Genomic DNA, 18,606 nt, shown 5'->3' with positions numbered 1-18,606 from the left:
TCCAATATCCCAGCTAAAAGGTGCTGCTTAAGAATTAACTAGTTGCTTTACATCATCACTTTCAAATCCTGCAGGTTTATAACGTCCAGCTCCTATACATACTCATGGTAAATACCAGACACCAGACATCATGATTCTATATACTAAGAATGAAAGTACACTTGCTGAATTAAAATAAATCTTGCACATCACTCCACTCTATCTATTTTCTTTTTTGCAAGTGCAAATTTCAGAACAGTCAGGAACACTGATCACAACGTTGTGGAAAGGGCATGGATGGGATCTGTGCCATTTACAAAGTGGAGCAGCTGCAAAACAAAAGAGCTTGGGAAGAGAACATATTTGCTCTGCATGCTGTTAGAAATACAGAAAAATTCCATGTATTTGTAAGGATAAAATCTTCCAGGACAAAAGTGTTTTTATTGAATTATGCAAGAAATGGTGTAGCCTTCCGAAAAGGTTTTTAAAAGGCTGGAAGAAAACACATTACTCTGAGGATCTAGTCTGATGTGCATCTAAGCTGCTTTTCTGCTAGGAGAAAGGCACTGTTGTTCCATGCTGCTCCTCTCCGTGTGCTCACACACTGTGCTGTGCAAACAAGCCTTTTCAAAGAGCTCTTCCTCCCAGGACTCAGATCAGCTCCTTCATCTGCCATGTCACACAGCCAGGCAAACAGCAGAGGCAATGGAAGCACCAGTGGGAAAATGAAAATGTCAGATGGCTACAAAAGCCACAGATCCCACCCTGTGCATGTGGGGAGGACAAGCTGAGCACAAACCACTTCTCAACAACAACCCTCCCTCAGCCTGCAATCTAATCAGATTTCACATCTAATCTAAACTCATTCTGTGGGCATGGGGGGAGAGGAGGAGGGAAACAACCTTGTGATGCAATTATCACCTAAACCAGGTATTACAGAAAGGCACAGAACAGTGACTTTCTGTCTTGGTGCTGAACCTGCCAACCAGCCTACAAACGTGATAGTTCAAACAGACTATTAGCTGTCAGCATTTTCACCCTGCTGAAAGAGTGGGGAAATTAGATTAAGCTTTTAGACACTTACAGTACAAGTACATGTTATCAAGCCAAATAGGTCAAGATGTGACTCAGCTTGAAGAAAGAAAACGCTAAGTAAAATACACACTTTCAGACATTAGTCATCTCCAGTCCTTGCTGAACAAAGGAATTTAAGACAGCCATTCTTCTTCTGACTTACCCATAAACTATTTCTGGTCTAGGTTGGAAGGCACTGCCTCCTCTGCAGCCAATTAGTAAACAGTTTCTCAAAGCTGTAACATTATACTCTTGGCAAAGAAAACTATTTAGCAAAGCCTTGGAAAAATTACAAACCAGCAGATCTCTCTTCTTAATGCTCCACAATGGCAACCATTCTTGACTTTTAAAATCAAAGTATTTCTGCAGCTTATCTTTTTAATTGAAGCAAAATCAATGCTGTATGCTTATTAAACAGCTTTCTCCCATACACTGAGAACTGTGTCATCCTGCTTAGCATTAAAGCCCCTGCATTAAAAAAATTAGAAAATACCACAATTAGAAATGCTCATCCAGACCTATTTTGATTTTCTATATGAAAACCCACTTTATAAATATACAATTCATATTCCATTTTCCCCCTCACAACTTTCAGTGCAATGAAACATGAATAATCACCTCTACAATTCAATTCATCTTAGTTTCTCAACAGGTATATCCTATTCACTGCACCTCATTCAAATACCTTTACATATATATATCATTATTACTACCCATGATTTTCTTTGATGCTTGCTGTTGCTGTATTTGAGTTTTTCAGACGTCAAACTTCACAACAATCTATAATTAAGTGATTTTGCAAACAGAATAGGAGCCCAGACACATGAATACTGAAAGCACATTCTGATTTTTAATATTCAAATACTGGTCTCCAAGTCCTGGCTTTTCAGGGACACTGGATTTTGCAATTCATTTGTCTGAAGTAGAGCTGCTGTCTAATTACAGCTGGGAGTGTTAGCAGGATCACAAGCTCATTAGCTAAAGAAGTCAAAACATAATGAACCTAAAAATGAGAACACATGATTTGTAGAGTATTTTTTGACAGACTAAAAACTAGAAGTGGCTGGCAGTTAACCTACTGCTGTAACAGCATGCACAGGGATGTGTTGAACATATACTCAAGTCCTGGGCAAAGTGGGAGACACAAAACTGCAGAGAAGGAACAGACAAAGGACTCGAAGCAGCAGGACAAACCCACTCTGGTCCAGGCTCAGCTGCACACAAGGGTGGGTCTCACAGCCTCTTCCTGTGCTCATTGTCCACACACTTTGAAAACTCCACAAAAAAGGACAAATCTATGGAATGATGCACAGTGAAAGAAGCTTATAGTTATACCATGAAGGGAAGATTATAATTACAAAATAATTTTTAATTTTGCAACATTATTCCTGACTGAATTAAGGTTATTATAGTGCTGTATTTCTTCTCCTTAATAGTGGCCTTTCATTCAATACCCAACTCAAAGGACTGAGTAAATCAGTGAGCTGGGGCAATTAAAGCTATTTAATGCTGGCTTTTTTTTTTGTCAAGGAATATCAAATGTCATTCAGAACACACCAATTCATCAGCTCTAAGGGAAGATCCAACAAACACTGTGAGGAAAGCAATGTGCCAAATGTTTCATCAATAAGATCAAACTATACAAAAAGTTACTTTAAAAATAAGACAGCTTGTGTTGATACTCCTTTCAAGCCAGTCATTATAAATGTGATTTGTCAGTACCAGTAAACTAAAAAAACCCCAGAACTAACTGTTACATAAGTATGGAACACTCAACGAAGATAAGATTCAACATTAAGTCACACAGTTGGATGAACAGCAGCACAAGAAGTAAAAGACATCCAACTATATGAGCAAGCTTGGCTGTAACATGAATCTGAGGTAAGTTTTAGTAATTAAGAGAAAATTTTTCATTGTGCCTCAAACAGAGTTGTCCTAAATTCTAATCCCACACCCAAACACTGCCAGAAGTGTTACTAATATAAGCAAAATTGTGAAAGCATACTGGGTCAAATTTGTTCAGTGTTAGATCATCCTCCTCCTTTATCTCCCTGAGAGGTATGACATAAGAAACTTGATAAGCAAACTACAAAGAACTTCTGTTTCCATATTCTTGGAGAGATTTCTAGAAATATGAAGTAGTGCCAACAAGCATCAAAAGACTATTTTAAGTTAGGAAAACTGCATTGGGTGACAGGGGAAAGGAGGAGCACCAGGAGAAAGCATAGCTGAAAACTAGCTTGCAACTTCATCAGCAAAAGTATTAACCACTCTTGCCTAAGAGAAAAGCAAATGAAACACACCTTCTGACTTCAGTGACCCTGCAGAGCTGTTGCTGAGAGACCTCAGCCCCTACAGCTGGTTTGATTTGGGATCTTTATTTGCCAGTTATTTCATGGCCTATCTGGCTCTCTGCATGTCAGTGACAGCAGTTCAGGTCCCAGCTGCAGACACCAGCCCTGCTGCCCTTGCCCATTTGCTCCAGGGCAGCAGAGCACAGCACTGCACACTGGGCTGCAGGGAGGGAAAGGAGCTGTGCCCAGCCACGTCTCCATGCCAGGGGAGGGAAGCTGACCAGGCAGGCTCATGCCATCCATCCAACCCACATGTGTTTACTCCCAGGTGAACGCTCCACACCAGCACACCTCATTATTTCTCCTCCTCCTTGTTTGTTGCAAACCATATGCTCCTACATCTACTGCCCTGTTTTGCTAATAGAAGAGAAAACCTCTACCTTTGAACTTGTTCTAGGAGCAAGAATCGACTTGTGAAAATTCAGCTCAAGCAGTACTTCACACAAAGCAAAGGCCAAAACAGCCTGGAGAGTGCAGCTGCACTGACCCGACACGGATCACCGATATCAAAAGGCTCTCATGTTAGATACCTCATTAGTCCTTTTCTCAGAGTTAGTAAATAACTCTTATCAAATCCCATTAGCCACTGACATACCATTCAAGCATAACACAACACTACTAATAACACTCATCAGACACAACTTTCACCCCTATCCTTTTGCAGAACAGCCCAGTTCTGCACAAATTTTTCTCTCCATCATGTCACAGGCTGCAATACGAAAAACACACAAAAACTTATCCCCCTTGTGTAACTACCCAGATTCCATTCAGCTATCCATGTAGCAAACTTCTAAGTCCAAGCTGCATTAATAAAGACATGCCCTGAAATTCTACTCTTTTCAAAGCTTTATCATGAAAAATATAAATAATCAGATTGTTCTACTGGTTGTTACCTTCAAAAGCGACGCGGATGTCCCGGTTTTGGAGAGTTTTGTTACTGCAGACACTGAGGAGCCGTTTTCTGGTTTGGCTTTTTCAGTTGTTTGAGTTTTATTTACTCCAGGCACTTTGGGCACTGAGCCAACACTCCTGCTTGCTTTCTTCATTCTGGGCTGTCTGTTTATGATGCATTTACAAACAAATCTACAAGCAGAAAAAAAGACATTTGAAATATAAAATACAGATGAAACACAGTGTCTTTTTTTAAATAATGTTCTATTTAAGACCAGAAGTCCAGAAGAGCAGCAAAGACCACAAATTAGAACCGAACAGAATGCATGTGACTGACCAGTGGTTTTTGCCTTCTTTCAAGAGGAATTTTTACCAAGGACTAAGCAAGCAACTTCCTACAGCTCCACTCCAAATTATAATTATTGAGTTCCACAAATGGCATTGAACCGAGGATACTTTATAAGTGACCCATGTTGCTGAGTTCACTTGTTAGCAAGCGAAAGAAAGGCTTATTAGGGAGCAATGTTCTTTATTTCTGACTGTGGGAAGGAAAATACCGTGGGAGTATTCAGCCAACAGCCTAACTAGCAACAACATTGAATCTGAGAACAGATTACCATCAGCTTGGTAACTACAGTATCCAGAGTGGAACAGCAGTTGGAGTGAAAAATGCAGGCTATAAAAATCAAAAGTAGTAAAAAAAAAATTCAGATTCCCTGACACCATTTATTAATAAAAATCACATCAATAAACACATGGGACTTTACAAAATTAGTATGAGTCATACAATTACAAAGATTATCTCCAAGAAACCAGATGCAGAAGTAGCCCACTATGTCCCACAGCCCAGCCAGGACACTCCTGCAGCTTTGCCTTGCCTTCAGGTTTTCTCCAACAGCAAACAACAGTCAATACTGTCATTCTGTCCATGAGCATGTAAATAAAGTCCATAAACCAAAGCTGATTCACCCAAACCATGAGCAGCCACAGCAGTCCTGGCCACTGCAGTTATCACAACTGCTAATTCTGCAAGACAACCTGAGAAAGAGTAGACTAGCCAACAGCCATAATTTGAAGCATGGACTACCAGAAAGACTAGACACACCAGGATCTTCTCCTCTCTTGCAAAAGTGAGAGTTGGCAGCTGTTTTCTTCATCTCCCCTGAGTCAGAAGACAGGATGGAACATTAAGAGGATGAACTTCCACTCCCCTCCCAATTTTACAGATTCTGGGTGGGAGTGAGTGATCAGGTTTATCTGAGCCCAGTATCTTGCAGCTGATTAGAAACATGAAACACATCCTTCTCTTAAAACCCGAAGCATTTCAAGGGCACAAAAAGCAGACTGATGACTGGATGCATGAGACATTGAACACAACAACACAGTGATCAAGCTACTAATTCATTTCAGCTAACGAAATTAATGTCATACCCTTACACGCATTCCTTCCTCCTCATCACCACCTCAGCTGCACACAAGCATATTTCAATTCTGACTTTGATAAAAGTCAGTAAAACTCCAGGAGTTTTGCCTCCACAGATCCCTAAGAACTGCTAACAGAAGCAACAGGAAGTTTCATTTTAAGACACTGAAAATATTTGTTTATATCTTCCAGATTCCCCTTAGCTCTAAAAAGTGGAATGAACAGACACAGAAAACTTTGTTTGCTGTTGCAGTTTCATCATCAGAATGTCAAAAATGCACCAGTCCTGCCATATGGCTACTAGCAATCAGAATGTCTTCACAGCAGATTGAATAACTGAGGGAGAATTGGAAATGAGACACTCCTAAGAAAACCAAAACCCAAACCAGAAAAGCCCCATGAAGGTAACATGTTTGCTATACACACCTCATATTAAGTGGTACAACTGCCTACCAGATTCCAGAAGCAGATGCTAACATTTACAGGTAGGTCTCAGTTGCCACACTTATATTTCTTGCCTTTTTCATGTTTATGACTCAAAACACTTGTGCTTTTGATCTTATTCGACTGAAAACGAAAACTGAAAAGACCAAAGAGGATAGTATTGTTTAGTAAAACTGGCAACATGACTATTGAATGGCATTTTGATGTTCTGTGGACATAAATAAATCGCCCATAGCACAGCTGAGAAATAACCAAAGGAATTTTCAGTGCAGTTTGCTGTGAAGCAGGAGCTCCAGCTGCATGCAGACATCCAGCAATGGCCACTTGCAATACACATTTATCCAGACTACAGAGCACATTCATCAAGCCTGACACACCTTCCGTGCCAGACACACAGCACACAACCTTTGCATGCACAGTAAATACATTTGGGAGCTGCTTATTACAGCCAGTAATGCAGTAACATAACCCACTGGATGTAGTCTCAGAAAGAAAGAAATGCAGGCTAACGTTAGCTTGCACAGCACGAACCATTTACACTCTTGTGTTACAGGGGTGAGCAGTGACAATGAACTCCAAGGTTTCTCCTCCATAATGGTTTTTTACAAAATGCAGGTTTGAGAATTGTTCCTCAAACAAGACACGGGATTTGCTTCAGGAACAGCAACTGCATAGGACAGTGATGTAAACAACTGAAACTCAATGATGTGAGCTAAGTGTAATCCTCATGTTTTATCACAGTATTACTTTGAAAGGAACATAAATCTGACACTGAAAAACACCTTTTATGACCCAGTGAAACAGAGATACATAGAGGACAAGAAGGGTTAGTTACCACTGTTTCAGCTTTTCTTCCAGAAGAAACTAAGCTCTAGTAGTTGCTTACTCACTGAAAGAAGATGGTGTAATTATATTTTTTAAACTGATAAAAATATACAAATGGGTCACACTTAAAATAAGGACAAGACATTAATTAGCATTACAGGTTCTAAAAGCAGCTGCTCACTCAGGCTCATAAAGTGAATTTATGACCTCTCTGTGCCAGTTTCTCCCCTCCTGCCTTCTCCAGGAAGGAAAAAGAGTATGAGGTTTCAGCACTGAAAACAGAAGACATCAATATTGTCGGACTGGAAGGGGATAAAGATATACTTCACCCAGTTTCTCAAAAGGCAGGTATCACAGATAAAGACTGCCTTTGTGCTTCAGAACACCACCACATTCCTTAAGAAGACACTGTATTAGTAATCAACAATATTTTTCTCTCTGCCCAATAATAAATTTTAAAATAAGAAATTAAACGCACTCTGGCCAAAAGAAACTTTCTGAAGAGTAACACACAGCACTAACAATTCAAAGGAGAACTAAAACATTATTTCACCATTGTTTTAGAAAGAAAATACTGCATAAAGAACTGTAGTTTTTATTTTGCCCTAGGGAGAAAGAAGGAATTACTGAAGACTTCCTTTGCCTTTATACACACTTCCACCTCAGGAAAAAAAAGGGAAAAAAATCCCAAAGAAAACAAAAATTTGAAAAATCCCAACCAAACCCTCCAAAAAAAAACAGAAGAAAAAGAGCAAAGTAGAAGCTTAACACTACAAGCTGACAGTGTCATTCCATGAAGAGTCAGGAGAGACTTTTGGAGGTGCCTCACATCACACCACTAAACAAAATACTCATCTATCAACAGGCACAAAACATTACTGGAAAACATTTGATTAACACTAGCACAACAGCATCAATGACAAAACTAATCAGGATGGAAAAAAGCCAAAACAATGCCAAAATATCAGCTAGAAAGAACCCTGAACCACAACACAACTATCCACTCTAACCTGTATCCTTTCCCAGCCGACTCTCTCTCCACAGCACACATAGCACAGGAAATAAGAGAACCTTGCTCAGGAGTGTGCTCTCCTTGCTCTGGGAAGGCATGTGAAACCAGCCCTGCATTTTATACCAACTGCAAATACAACTGCATAAATAATAATTTAAAAGTGTTTTGCCCAATGGCATGGCTCTGCTCCTTGCTGTAAACTGATATGATACATCCACCCAGCCAACGTGCAACACTTTCAGCGTCTCCCTCCAGAGCCCTGAATAGAGGCAGGGCAGGGAAGGGGTGATTTCTTACTCTGATTATTTTAATCTCATCCATTATTTAATATGCTTTTTTATGCTCATATTGCTGTCACAAAACTCAGGCTCTATCACAAGAGAAGAAAAAAATAATTTCGCCATGCTTGGAAGGTGAGAATTAAGCACCGAAAGTATGTTCTGCTTTTGGTTGAAAAGACAAGGTATCAGGAGGCATTAAGCAGTTTTACCTACTAAAAATTGTGAGTTATTAAGAAAATTATAATCTTTTAAGAGATCCAGAAAAATAGGAACAAGTGATTTGAGGGGAGATCCAGAAAAATAGGAACAAGTGATCCCTCAAATCTGTGGATACTGAGCACTTCTGAAAAACCAAATACCCAAATTAGAGAGGAAAATAAGAGCAACAGAGTCAGTACACTTTCACTCTCTATTTGTACAAGTTCTTTGCTTTTGATATATTCAGGTTGACAACTTTTTCCCAAATAATTAGGGAATGACATTTTTAGGTCACTTATGGGAAGCCAGAATGGTCACCAACCACATCATAGCTGGGATAAGAAATAAGCTACATAGTAAGAGAGACAGAGTTCTCTACACTTCTAAAACCTTCAGCCTGCAAGCTGCACAAACACTCTACAACGATGTCTCCTGCTCAATAATTCCAAAAACATAATATATTGACCACTGGATTCCAGAAGCCCAGAGCAAACAGTGCATTTCTGTTGTTGCTAAAGATCAAGACATCAGTTTTAGTGACCTGAAAGTCACTGATGCTAGTGGGTAATTTAAGACACCAAGGATAACAGCAAAGTGCTTGGAATCACAGAAAACCCTTATGAGACTAACTGGACAATAAAAACAGCAAATAAAATTAAATATAGGTAACAAAGCAATCTATCTCTTGAGGAAAAGCAACCTCAGCTTCAAATATAAATGTGCTCTCACTGTATTAGTATTGCTCAGCAAGGCTTCTGTCTCTTGATTCACAGCTTCATTAAACTATCAGTATGGTGGTTGGAATAAGGCAAAATAAAAAATCAAAGCAATTCCAGGAATTATTAAAGAAAGGGATAGAAAAGGAACCATAAAACACAAATATTGCACTCAACAAATCAATTTTTCACCCATTTACTCACACTTCAATTGCTATGTGTAGTTCTGGTCTCTCAGGCTCAAAAAAAATGATGAGGATTTTCTTACAGATCTGAAAATGGTCCAGCAAGAGCAAAAATAAGATCAAAGGTATGTAATAGCTCCCATGAGACATGTCACAGGGACTATGACAAAACCCTATCAAATCTGGAACGGCATGGAGAAGGCAAACTGGGAACAGCTGTTAACCATATCTTCCAGTATTAAAGCTAAGGACCAACAAACGAACTTAGAGCCAGGTTCAAAACCAGTGAGCTGTACTTTTAATGCAGATTACCACAACTCTGAGGCTGCACAAAGTGCGAGGGGAAGGGACATGCACAAGGTAGAGAAATCCCCTGATGGATGCTAAAGACCTGAGCACAAAGGGCTCAGAAACCCCTCTGAGCCAAAATTAATTGCAGGGTGGGAAAGCAGTCAGGACAGGAGGGAAGACTTTGGTTTTGGTTTTTTTCCTAAGGCATCTGCCCACAGTTGCAGCCAGTCCCAGGGCCCCAGGTGGGATGGATCCCTGTGCCAGTGTGGGCAGTGTCTGCTACGCTCTGGGAGGAAAACACACAGCATGGGAGCTGCACATTTAGAACAAAGGCTGCAGGTACTTAACCAGAGAGGAAAGACCTTCCTATTACTTTCTACCTTAAAAAATTCAAAAGAGCCATTACAGTATTGCTTTACAAGCTGTGGCATTACAAAAATAGGAATTCTGCCATTAAGTTACATTATCCATCCACTGTTTTCAAGCCACATTTGCTATGGCTACTTCTCTTGTAAAGAGAAGGGAGGAAAGACCAGAGCTTTGGGCAAGAATTGGCTGTTATACACCTACATTTCTCTACTCCTTCTTTGGAGAAAACTTGGGGGCTGTAACTGCTGTGAGCAATGTGGAACCGTTGCAATACTTAACATTCCAGACAAGTGAGAGGAGCATTTACAGAACTCCTAAACTTACGAACTGTGCTCTAAAAGCCTTTTCATAACAAATTAAATTATGTAGTCTTGTTTTTGAGCTCCTACTTTAAACAACTGCTATTTCAAACCACTGCTGAGGAAAGAAAAAACAACTGTTTATCAACTAGCATGAAGAAACTGTTCCACAAGGAAGGGGAGCACTGTCTATAACTTGGTCTCAGCATGAGCTGCTACACTGACTGCACCTTCAGAAGGGTTTTATTTTTAACTGAAGTTTTGAAAAATGGAATAATAGGTAAATCTACACCTTGCTGTTATCTACTGTAGAGCTGATTAAAAAAATATTCTAGGTAGGCTCAGCATCTTGTAGCATGGGCCACATCAGAATAGCATCTACATTACAGCTAGACAGGGTTTGTTTCATTGGTGTTGATAATCCAGGTCATTTGGTTACACTGTCATTTTTCACACCTTCTGGCAAATTTCACAGTTGCACACAAATTTTAAGCCATGCACTAACAGATGAGGCAATACATACCTATTTCCTGGATAGCAATTGTACCTCCCTGTCAGATTTTACATGCTTAAACAAACTGAGCAGAAATATCAATCTTGTCTGTAAAACCCTTAGGTTAATATTCCAGTAAAATAGAACCAACTCTTACAGGGCCACTGTAGGTTTTCTAGGGCAAAAAAAAATTTCACACACTAAATTTCCCACCAAGGGACTGGCCAGTTTTAGCTATGAAACTCACTAGTCTAGAAGTGGTACTTGGTCAGCTGATCACATTAACGGGAAGTGTTGTTACCTATTATCACTGCGAGTATGTTCTAAAGCAACTGTTACTAAAAAAAATCAATAGCCTTCCTGTCACAAAGTGTCCTATAACCCTAAGTATATGCTATATGCCTCAACCAACAATCAAAGTCTGCTGCACACGTGGAAATTGTCCTGGCACTGCCAGGGAAGTACTTTCAAAACCAGCCATGTCCATTTTAAAACCAGGGAACTTGGTAGAACAGCACAAGGAAAGGTGTTCAACTAACACTACAGCTTCCATCTGTCTCAAACCTACCGACTCAGTGCACAGCATTTCATTGCAGTGCACTCTCTAGCACAGCTGTTCCCAAAAGTGCTGGTTACAGTAGGTGAGCAGTGGTGACCTTTTCCCTTTTGTCAGCTGAAAATGTTGTCAGCTGAACTCTGGTACCAACAACTGCAGCAAAGACTTCTGCTGTATCAAGTACACTGGGAGAAGAAAGGCAGGCAGCAGCCTAGCTCCCAGCACAGAAAAGGGGACAGAGAAAGCATGTGCAGGAGCCAGACCAGAGGCTCCCAGCACATGGATGTCACAGGTAAAACCTGTAAGATAAGTGAATAACTTTGACTAGGTCTCATGTTCATCACAGCACTCCATCAGATCTTCAGTTCACCCAAACCCCAAACACCCAAACCCTGATACCAGCATGGTTACAATGACGCATCTGTTCTTACCAGCAGCTGAGGACTCTCACCTTGAGGACTTTCTACTGCCTGGATTTCTGGACCTGGGAGGTGACTGGGTGCTCACTATGTCCACTTCACCACCAACCTGGTCTGGCAACATTCCTGAAGGCATTGCAACAGTAAAACAGAGAACAGGGGAAGCATAGAGAGATGCATTCCCTGAGGACCTTCCAGGCCCCAGGTGCTTACACTTCTGGGATTCCCAGCCCCAGAAGGACCATGCTGGTCTCAGCTGCACCAAGAGAATGGCCTGAATGGGCAGAGCCCATCCTCACACCAGCCTTGCTAAGGCTGTGGAAGGGAAGTGCCTGCTGGGAATTGCTTAAGCTAGTCATGAAAATCATTTAATTGTAGCCTGCCACCAAAGATGCAGTCCCACCCCTTCCTCGGTCCTCTCCTTTCTTTCTGTTCTAGACATCACAGCTCATTTTTGATGAGTTGGTCTTTCAGTCAGATCAGCACTGATCTGACTCACTTTGTAATTGCTAGATACTATGCAAAGGAAGCAGTGGGACTGGGACCTGGGAACAAGAAGGAAGTCTCGTCCTTTCAGACACGGTGTAGCCCCAAATTTGTTTTAATTCAGTTTCAGGCTATTGGGCACTCAGCAACAGCTCTCCTTTAAATGAACCTCTTACTGCCACCTACCCACCCTATTGCCAAGGCACACTATGCCATGGCATGAGACAACAGATGAACTGTGTTATTTTTAAGCAATCAACATACAACAAAACAGGGCACTGAAGGGCCTGAAGACCTCCCATGGCTATCCAAGGGTTTGAATTCTGTGCTGTGACCCACATCTTTCCTCACCTCCAAGACCTGTCAACATCACACTCATTAGTTTAAAATGCTTCCGGCTTGGCAGACAGAGAAGAGACAGAGCTGCATGTAAATCTTTCCTAAATGCCCTGGTATCACGAGGGGAGGAGCAGTTACGTGCCCAGCGTGGAAGCCCAAGGACATACATTTGAGTCATTTGGGAGAAAAGTGCTTGGGACAGGATGGAGAGGTTCCCATCTGCTGCCAATTTTTTCCCCCTTCCCCAAGGAAAAAGGGTAAGAGGCTGTTTCTCTTCTGCATTTTTATTTCAAGCCTTCCATAAACACATGAACCACTAACCAGTTTATGGAGCTGCTGTTTTCTTGGGCAGTTTGGTTGTTGGAGCAATGCAGGACTCTACATGGGATGGAACCTGGCAAAGCACTAAAAGCCCAGCACAGCATCCCTAACTGATGTAACTGCTGATGTGCTGATATCCCCATGGAATGCCAAGTGCCTGACACATTAGCACTTTCTATTGGGAAACACACAAGGTATTTCTCTGAGAAGCTCCTATATCTCCAGGTTTCCCTGTGAGCCTTTGAAGTTTGGCTGAAGACCTTGCAATATTTTTGCCTACAGAAAAAGGTTGTCTTCCTGTTAAAGAAGGCTATTCTGAAATACTTCTTTCCCCTTCAGATATCTTCTATTTACAACACTAATGTCCATAAATTAAAGACTTAATGGAATTTCTTCTGTAGACAGATACTATTTAGTTTTTACAGGTATATATCAGAGAGATTTTCAGAAAACTGTTAAGTTTTTCTAACACATGCATAAGATTTATGTTTTTAATACAGAAAATTTACCTCTGAATATGAAATGAAGAAGACTGAAATCTCATGTGCACACTTGGATCTATAATCTTTAAAATGTCTTTAGTCTTTTTCCTGGCTGAGCTTTCCCAAACAGAACTTATACTGCATAGAGGAGACCAAAACTTGGAAGTATAACATAAAGCTTAGGAGCACATGGTACAGAGAGCAGGTTTTGGGTTTCTTGTGCCAATCAGTGCTTAAATACGACAGATTAATTCCTGCCATTAATGACAAGTTTTTAGGGGTGGAAATACTGAAAACTTTGTAAGTGGGAACAAGAAGGAAGTTCAGAAAGTCACCTAAGGTACGAAAAACTACTGATTCAATGATGTGGGTCCAAGACTCTGAGTCAACAAGAATGAAGGGTTCATGAAACAGCAGAAGCCACAGGGACCTCCAGCAGCTTCCTCTTCCTTCTCATTGGCCTTAGTGTGTTACTCACGATGCCCATTGCATCTGGAAGATGAAAAAGACCAATGACCCCAGCACTGAAGACAGGGGGATAGGCCATCCTTGAAAAATCCATAATGCTCATTTGTATTAGTAAGGATGTTACCTACTGTGAAACAAGGACACTTCACAGTTATATCAGGATTATGGGTTTATTCCCATATCTGCCCATTTTCCCCTATGGTTTTGAGACAATCAGCTCCTTGTGCATGAGCTCAGCTGTAAATCACAGGAATATCTATCCCTGAAAACTATCAAAACCTTTGGAGAACAGTATGATGGCACCTTTCAGCTTTTTCAAAGTCACAGAGATGCCCATACAGGCTGAGGAAACCCACTCCTGTAGTTTTGTGTTAGACTAGGAAGAACAGCAACAGCTATGGGGGAAAAGTATTCATTTTACCAAGTTAATTCTTGATGAGATGCTCTCAGCATAGCCAAACCAGTAACATTGCCACATTCAAGGATGCATCTCATATTTACAAATCAAGAATATTACAAGTCAAGAATAATTTGATGACAACAACTACCAGCAACTGGATCTATTTAAGAAGTTCATCATTTACAAGAGACATGTAATTCTCCATCTCATATAACTGAGTGCAGATAAAAAGTAGCTTTGCATGATTTTGTCACTGCTAGGAAAGAAAGACCTTTTGTTGTCACAGAAAGCAATAGAAGCCAAACTAAAACCTCAAGTGAGTAGAGTTACGCAGATTTGTGCTAGGAATCATGCCTATAAAGGCAGCTTTTTTTTCCCCCCCAGAAAAGCCCATATTCCTCCAGAGACTTGAAGGAAATATTTGCCATTAGCTATTTACAGTGTTGGTTATTTCCTAGGGAGAAGCAAATTGAAACAGGCAAGACTGTTGTCTGCAAAGACAGAAAGGTTTTTCACTGCACAACAGATGCTACTTTAAATGCACACCCATTATCAAGGTCATTTACCTTGCTAAATAGAAGAAACTTAAGCTCAGTACGACTTGGCAACTCAGTGAAAAGGAAAAAGAAAAAATAATTAAACAATCCTATGGCTAAACAGAGAAAGTCAATCTCTAATGATCATTTTTATAAACCTGTCCATGTCAGCTGAGACTTGTCACTGTGAAGACAGCCAACATTTTAGCAATGAACAGGGAAACAGGCTGAAGGAGCCTCTCCAGCACCAACCCTCACGCGGCAAGGGAAGTCTGTAGCCGAAGTTTCAAGGCTCTGCCAAAACCACTGTGTGCTTTTAATTAAGGATGTATAGAGAAACGTAATAAGAACAGAAAGTTTGAAGGAGTGCTAGGAATGCCAGCCTCTTGGTCATGCTTTCCACCCACCTCCCCAAAAGTATATCCCACAGGAAACCATTACTCACTGCACGGACCTGTGTGGAACACGGATCCTACACTGGCCAAGTGACCAAAGTCATGGAAATGTTTCTAGCATCAGAAAAATACAAATACTTTCAGGCTGATGTCATCAAATACATCACTCAGGTATTTCAATACTACCTTTATTCTTTTCCACTACTATTTAAGTACTAGATGTTAGGTGCTCAGTTTATTTTCCTGGATAAAACTGCATATATAACAATGAGTTGCAGGTGATCATTACCTCGGCTCCATTCTGGCAAACAGTGCTCAAAAATAAAATTGGTTAAGTATCATGCAAGACTTATCTTTCATAAATGTCAAACCACAGCTTGAAGTAAACATTTGTTATTTACTCTCCTGAAGCTTTGCTTTAGTGGCTGTATGACCCTTTAATATGCCATAAATGGCTAGTTCTAATTAATCCTTTGTTTTTACGGTACAAAAACCTTCCAGATTGAACCACTTCTAAAAGTCTTTTACCTAACTTCACAATTCATTCTTGTATTACTCTTTTCTGCAGTTTGGGAAGCTACTAGTTCTGCCAGTGATTTGCAACACAGAGTAAGTTCTTTGCAAAACTGCAGGATCCCAAGACATTTCCTTCTAAAGATGAAGATCAGAAGTTGTAGTGTCTTCAGAGTGAAGTTCTCTTTCCCAAACAAAATCATACATGTATGTGTGAAAACTCTAATGATGAATTATTTATGTGTTAAAAGACAGTATCCTATGATTACTTGCAGGCTGCACTGAACTGCTAAGTGCTCCAAGTGGTGTCTCCTCTGATCATTTCAGTTGGAATAAGCTCAAAAGAAACAAGTAATATGTTCCTTGTGACTAGTCACGTAAGGCTACCATTAAGTATACAGCTCAGCTCCTAACACTTGCTTTTTCTCCCTTTTTCAGTAAAAAGACTAAAAATAAGACTAAATGGGGTGATTTTTGAAAGCAGGAAGCTCAAGCATAGCATTTCTTATGCTGTTTTTCCCACTGAGCAATAGTGATTCAGTCCCATTAATAGCATTAGACACTCCTAGAACTGGATCCGAGTTGGCAAGAGAAGCTCCAACGCCACAAGGTCAAGGCAAGAAAAAAGAGAACTTCTGAATTAAGTTAGTGAAAGACCTCTTAAGGCATTTTCCATCACATGCCTCCACCTTCTGATAATATATTTTCCTCTTTCACACCAACAGTAATGCAAAAATGGCACAAATTTGTTTCCCTTCAACATGCTACTAGTAGGTACATATTTATGCATACCTAAAATGCTAAGTGGACATCACCTCATCTATTCTGTACACTGACATCTTTGCAGCATAAAAATACCCACTTCAACACAGACAGAAACTTCTAAAACTCACTGGCTACCTCTTACACTAGTAAGACAAGCCAGAGATTGTTCTCCAGCCTGGAGGCAAACTTGCACTGCTTGATTTATCACTATACAGCCAAAATCGCTTTCCCCTCTCCCCCATCCGAAGAGGGTGGCCATGTCTCATATCTTTTGGAGAAGACCTGGCATTTGCCACCTTTAATTGATGCCTGGTATGGCTCAGGAAAATGCCAGGTGGCCTAAGCAAGCCACACTAGTGCCCATGCTGACCATTCACCAGGGTGACCGATCACGTGCCAGACCTCAGCACAACACCCAAGTTGTCTTTGATTTGCTACTATAGACAGACTCTCCATTAAGGGAAACCTCTGCACAAGCCTTTCCACACAGCCCAAAGCAGAAGATGCCTTTGGCAGATGCCCGAGAGGCCACAGAGATCCCACTGCTCTACAGTAGAGAGGGAAAGGTTCCTGTAGCTGGGCCAAACACTGCAGAGCTGGTAAGCTGCAAAACACAGAAGGAGAACAGTCCATGACAAGTGAAAATCCCTGTAGAGAGGTTTTTCCACTGTGATGTTCCACTGTTGTCACATTTCAATAAATCAGCCCTTCACACTACCAAAGAGAAGAGATCTTTACCAATTACCACATTAGAACATGTCAACAAACAGCCCTTCAACTTGAGCAGATAAAGTAACTGGGAAAATGTAGGCTGCGTTTTTGAACTTGGTGGCCTTGAATTTGAGAGAAGGGGAAAAATAAGTTAAAAAGACTGGAGACACTTTGTTCTTAATTATGTATTGTACTCAACAAAGAAAGAAAAATAGACATGTGTCTTCAGCCACACAAAAACATCTGAAAAATCAAGTTTTCTTTTTGTGCTCCACACAGTCTACCAGCCTGGAAGCTGATTTTTCCATCAACTGAAAACCAAGTGGAATTTGAGAGAAGGGGAAAAATAAGTTAAAAAGACTGGAGACACTTTGTTCTTAATTATGTATTGTACTCAACAAAGAAAGAAAAATAGACATGTGTCTTCAGCCACACAAAAACATCTGAAAAATCAAGTTTTCTTTTTGTGCTCCACACAGTCTACCAGCCTGGAAGCTGATTTTTCCATCAACTGAAAACCAAGTGGCAGAAAGAAACAGAGTGATTTTTCCATCAACTGAAAACCAAGTGGCAGAGTTACAAGAAACAGAGTTACAAGAAACACTTGGTCTCAGCTTCTCAGTTTTAATCTCACTGTTTACAATGACCTTCTCTTTTCATTTTTGTTAGCAACTACCTAAGGGCGAGGAGGGGGAGGAGAAACTCTACTTCTGAGATACCGCAGCGCTACTTTGTAATCCACAGTGTTAAAGTAGTCACTTGGCTTTAGGTCGCCTATCTTTCAGCAGCCAAAGTCCGTACCTTCAATGAAGCAGGAAGCAGCTACAGAAGGTTTATGTTTGCTTTTGGGGTGAGCTGAGTTTGCACAGACTAAGCAGACAGAGCCTATGGCGCTTCAGAGCACTTTTTACCCAGTGGAACAACCTACATGATACATTTTCTACTACAAGAGAGCTATGTGTTCCAGATCCTAGCACAGACAGACACTTCATGCAGACACAGACAGGGAGGTGCTGTTGTAGAGAGAAGTGTGCAGTTTGCTGAGCATCAGCACTGCATTGTTTTTCCCTCGGAGGACCCAGAGTTTAGAAGCTCTCGGAATAGGCTGGTGACTGAATACAGCTACAGGAACCTGCTTTCGTCCATCCCGGCTAACACCAGGTCACGAAAGACTTGCAAGATTGAATACAGTGAGGCACAGGAAGGCAGACAGCAGGCACAGAACTGGAACGTGGAGGAATCTTTCAGCTATAAAGATGCAGAAAAACGGCGCTGCAGACAAGCATGAGACCAGACCCCAGACAAAGGTGCTCCAAGCACACCAAACCGAGCTGCCTTTCCCGGGGCAGCTCCGCACGCTGCCCCACACCCCTGCGGACAG

At 40.9% G+C, this 18,606-nt stretch overlaps 1 protein-coding gene across 3 annotated transcripts in view; it reads right to left on the bottom strand.

The window, feature by feature from the left end:
- Positions 1 to 4,483, bottom strand: part of SPECC1L (sperm antigen with calponin homology and coiled-coil domains 1-like) — a 45,685-nt gene extending 41,202 nt beyond the window's left edge. For 2 of the 3 annotated variants that reach the window (XM_009075463.1, XM_009075464.1), the window contains exon 1: positions 4,301 to 4,453. In XM_009075463.1, the coding sequence (XP_009073711.1) occupies positions 4,301 to 4,453 (153 nt within the window). Of the gene's footprint in view, positions 1 to 4,300 lie in introns of all 3 variants that reach the window. The other variant, XM_009075465.1, reaches the window with a different exon arrangement.
- Between the last annotated feature and the right edge of the window lie 14,123 nt (positions 4,484 to 18,606).

This window comes from Acanthisitta chloris, unplaced genomic scaffold, assembly GCF_000695815.1.
Source record: "Acanthisitta chloris isolate BGI_N310 unplaced genomic scaffold, ASM69581v1 scaffold25465, whole genome shotgun sequence".
NCBI classification, from domain to species: Eukaryota; Metazoa; Chordata; class Aves; order Passeriformes; family Acanthisittidae; genus Acanthisitta; species Acanthisitta chloris.
This window is presented reverse-complemented; position numbering and strand designations above follow the sequence as displayed.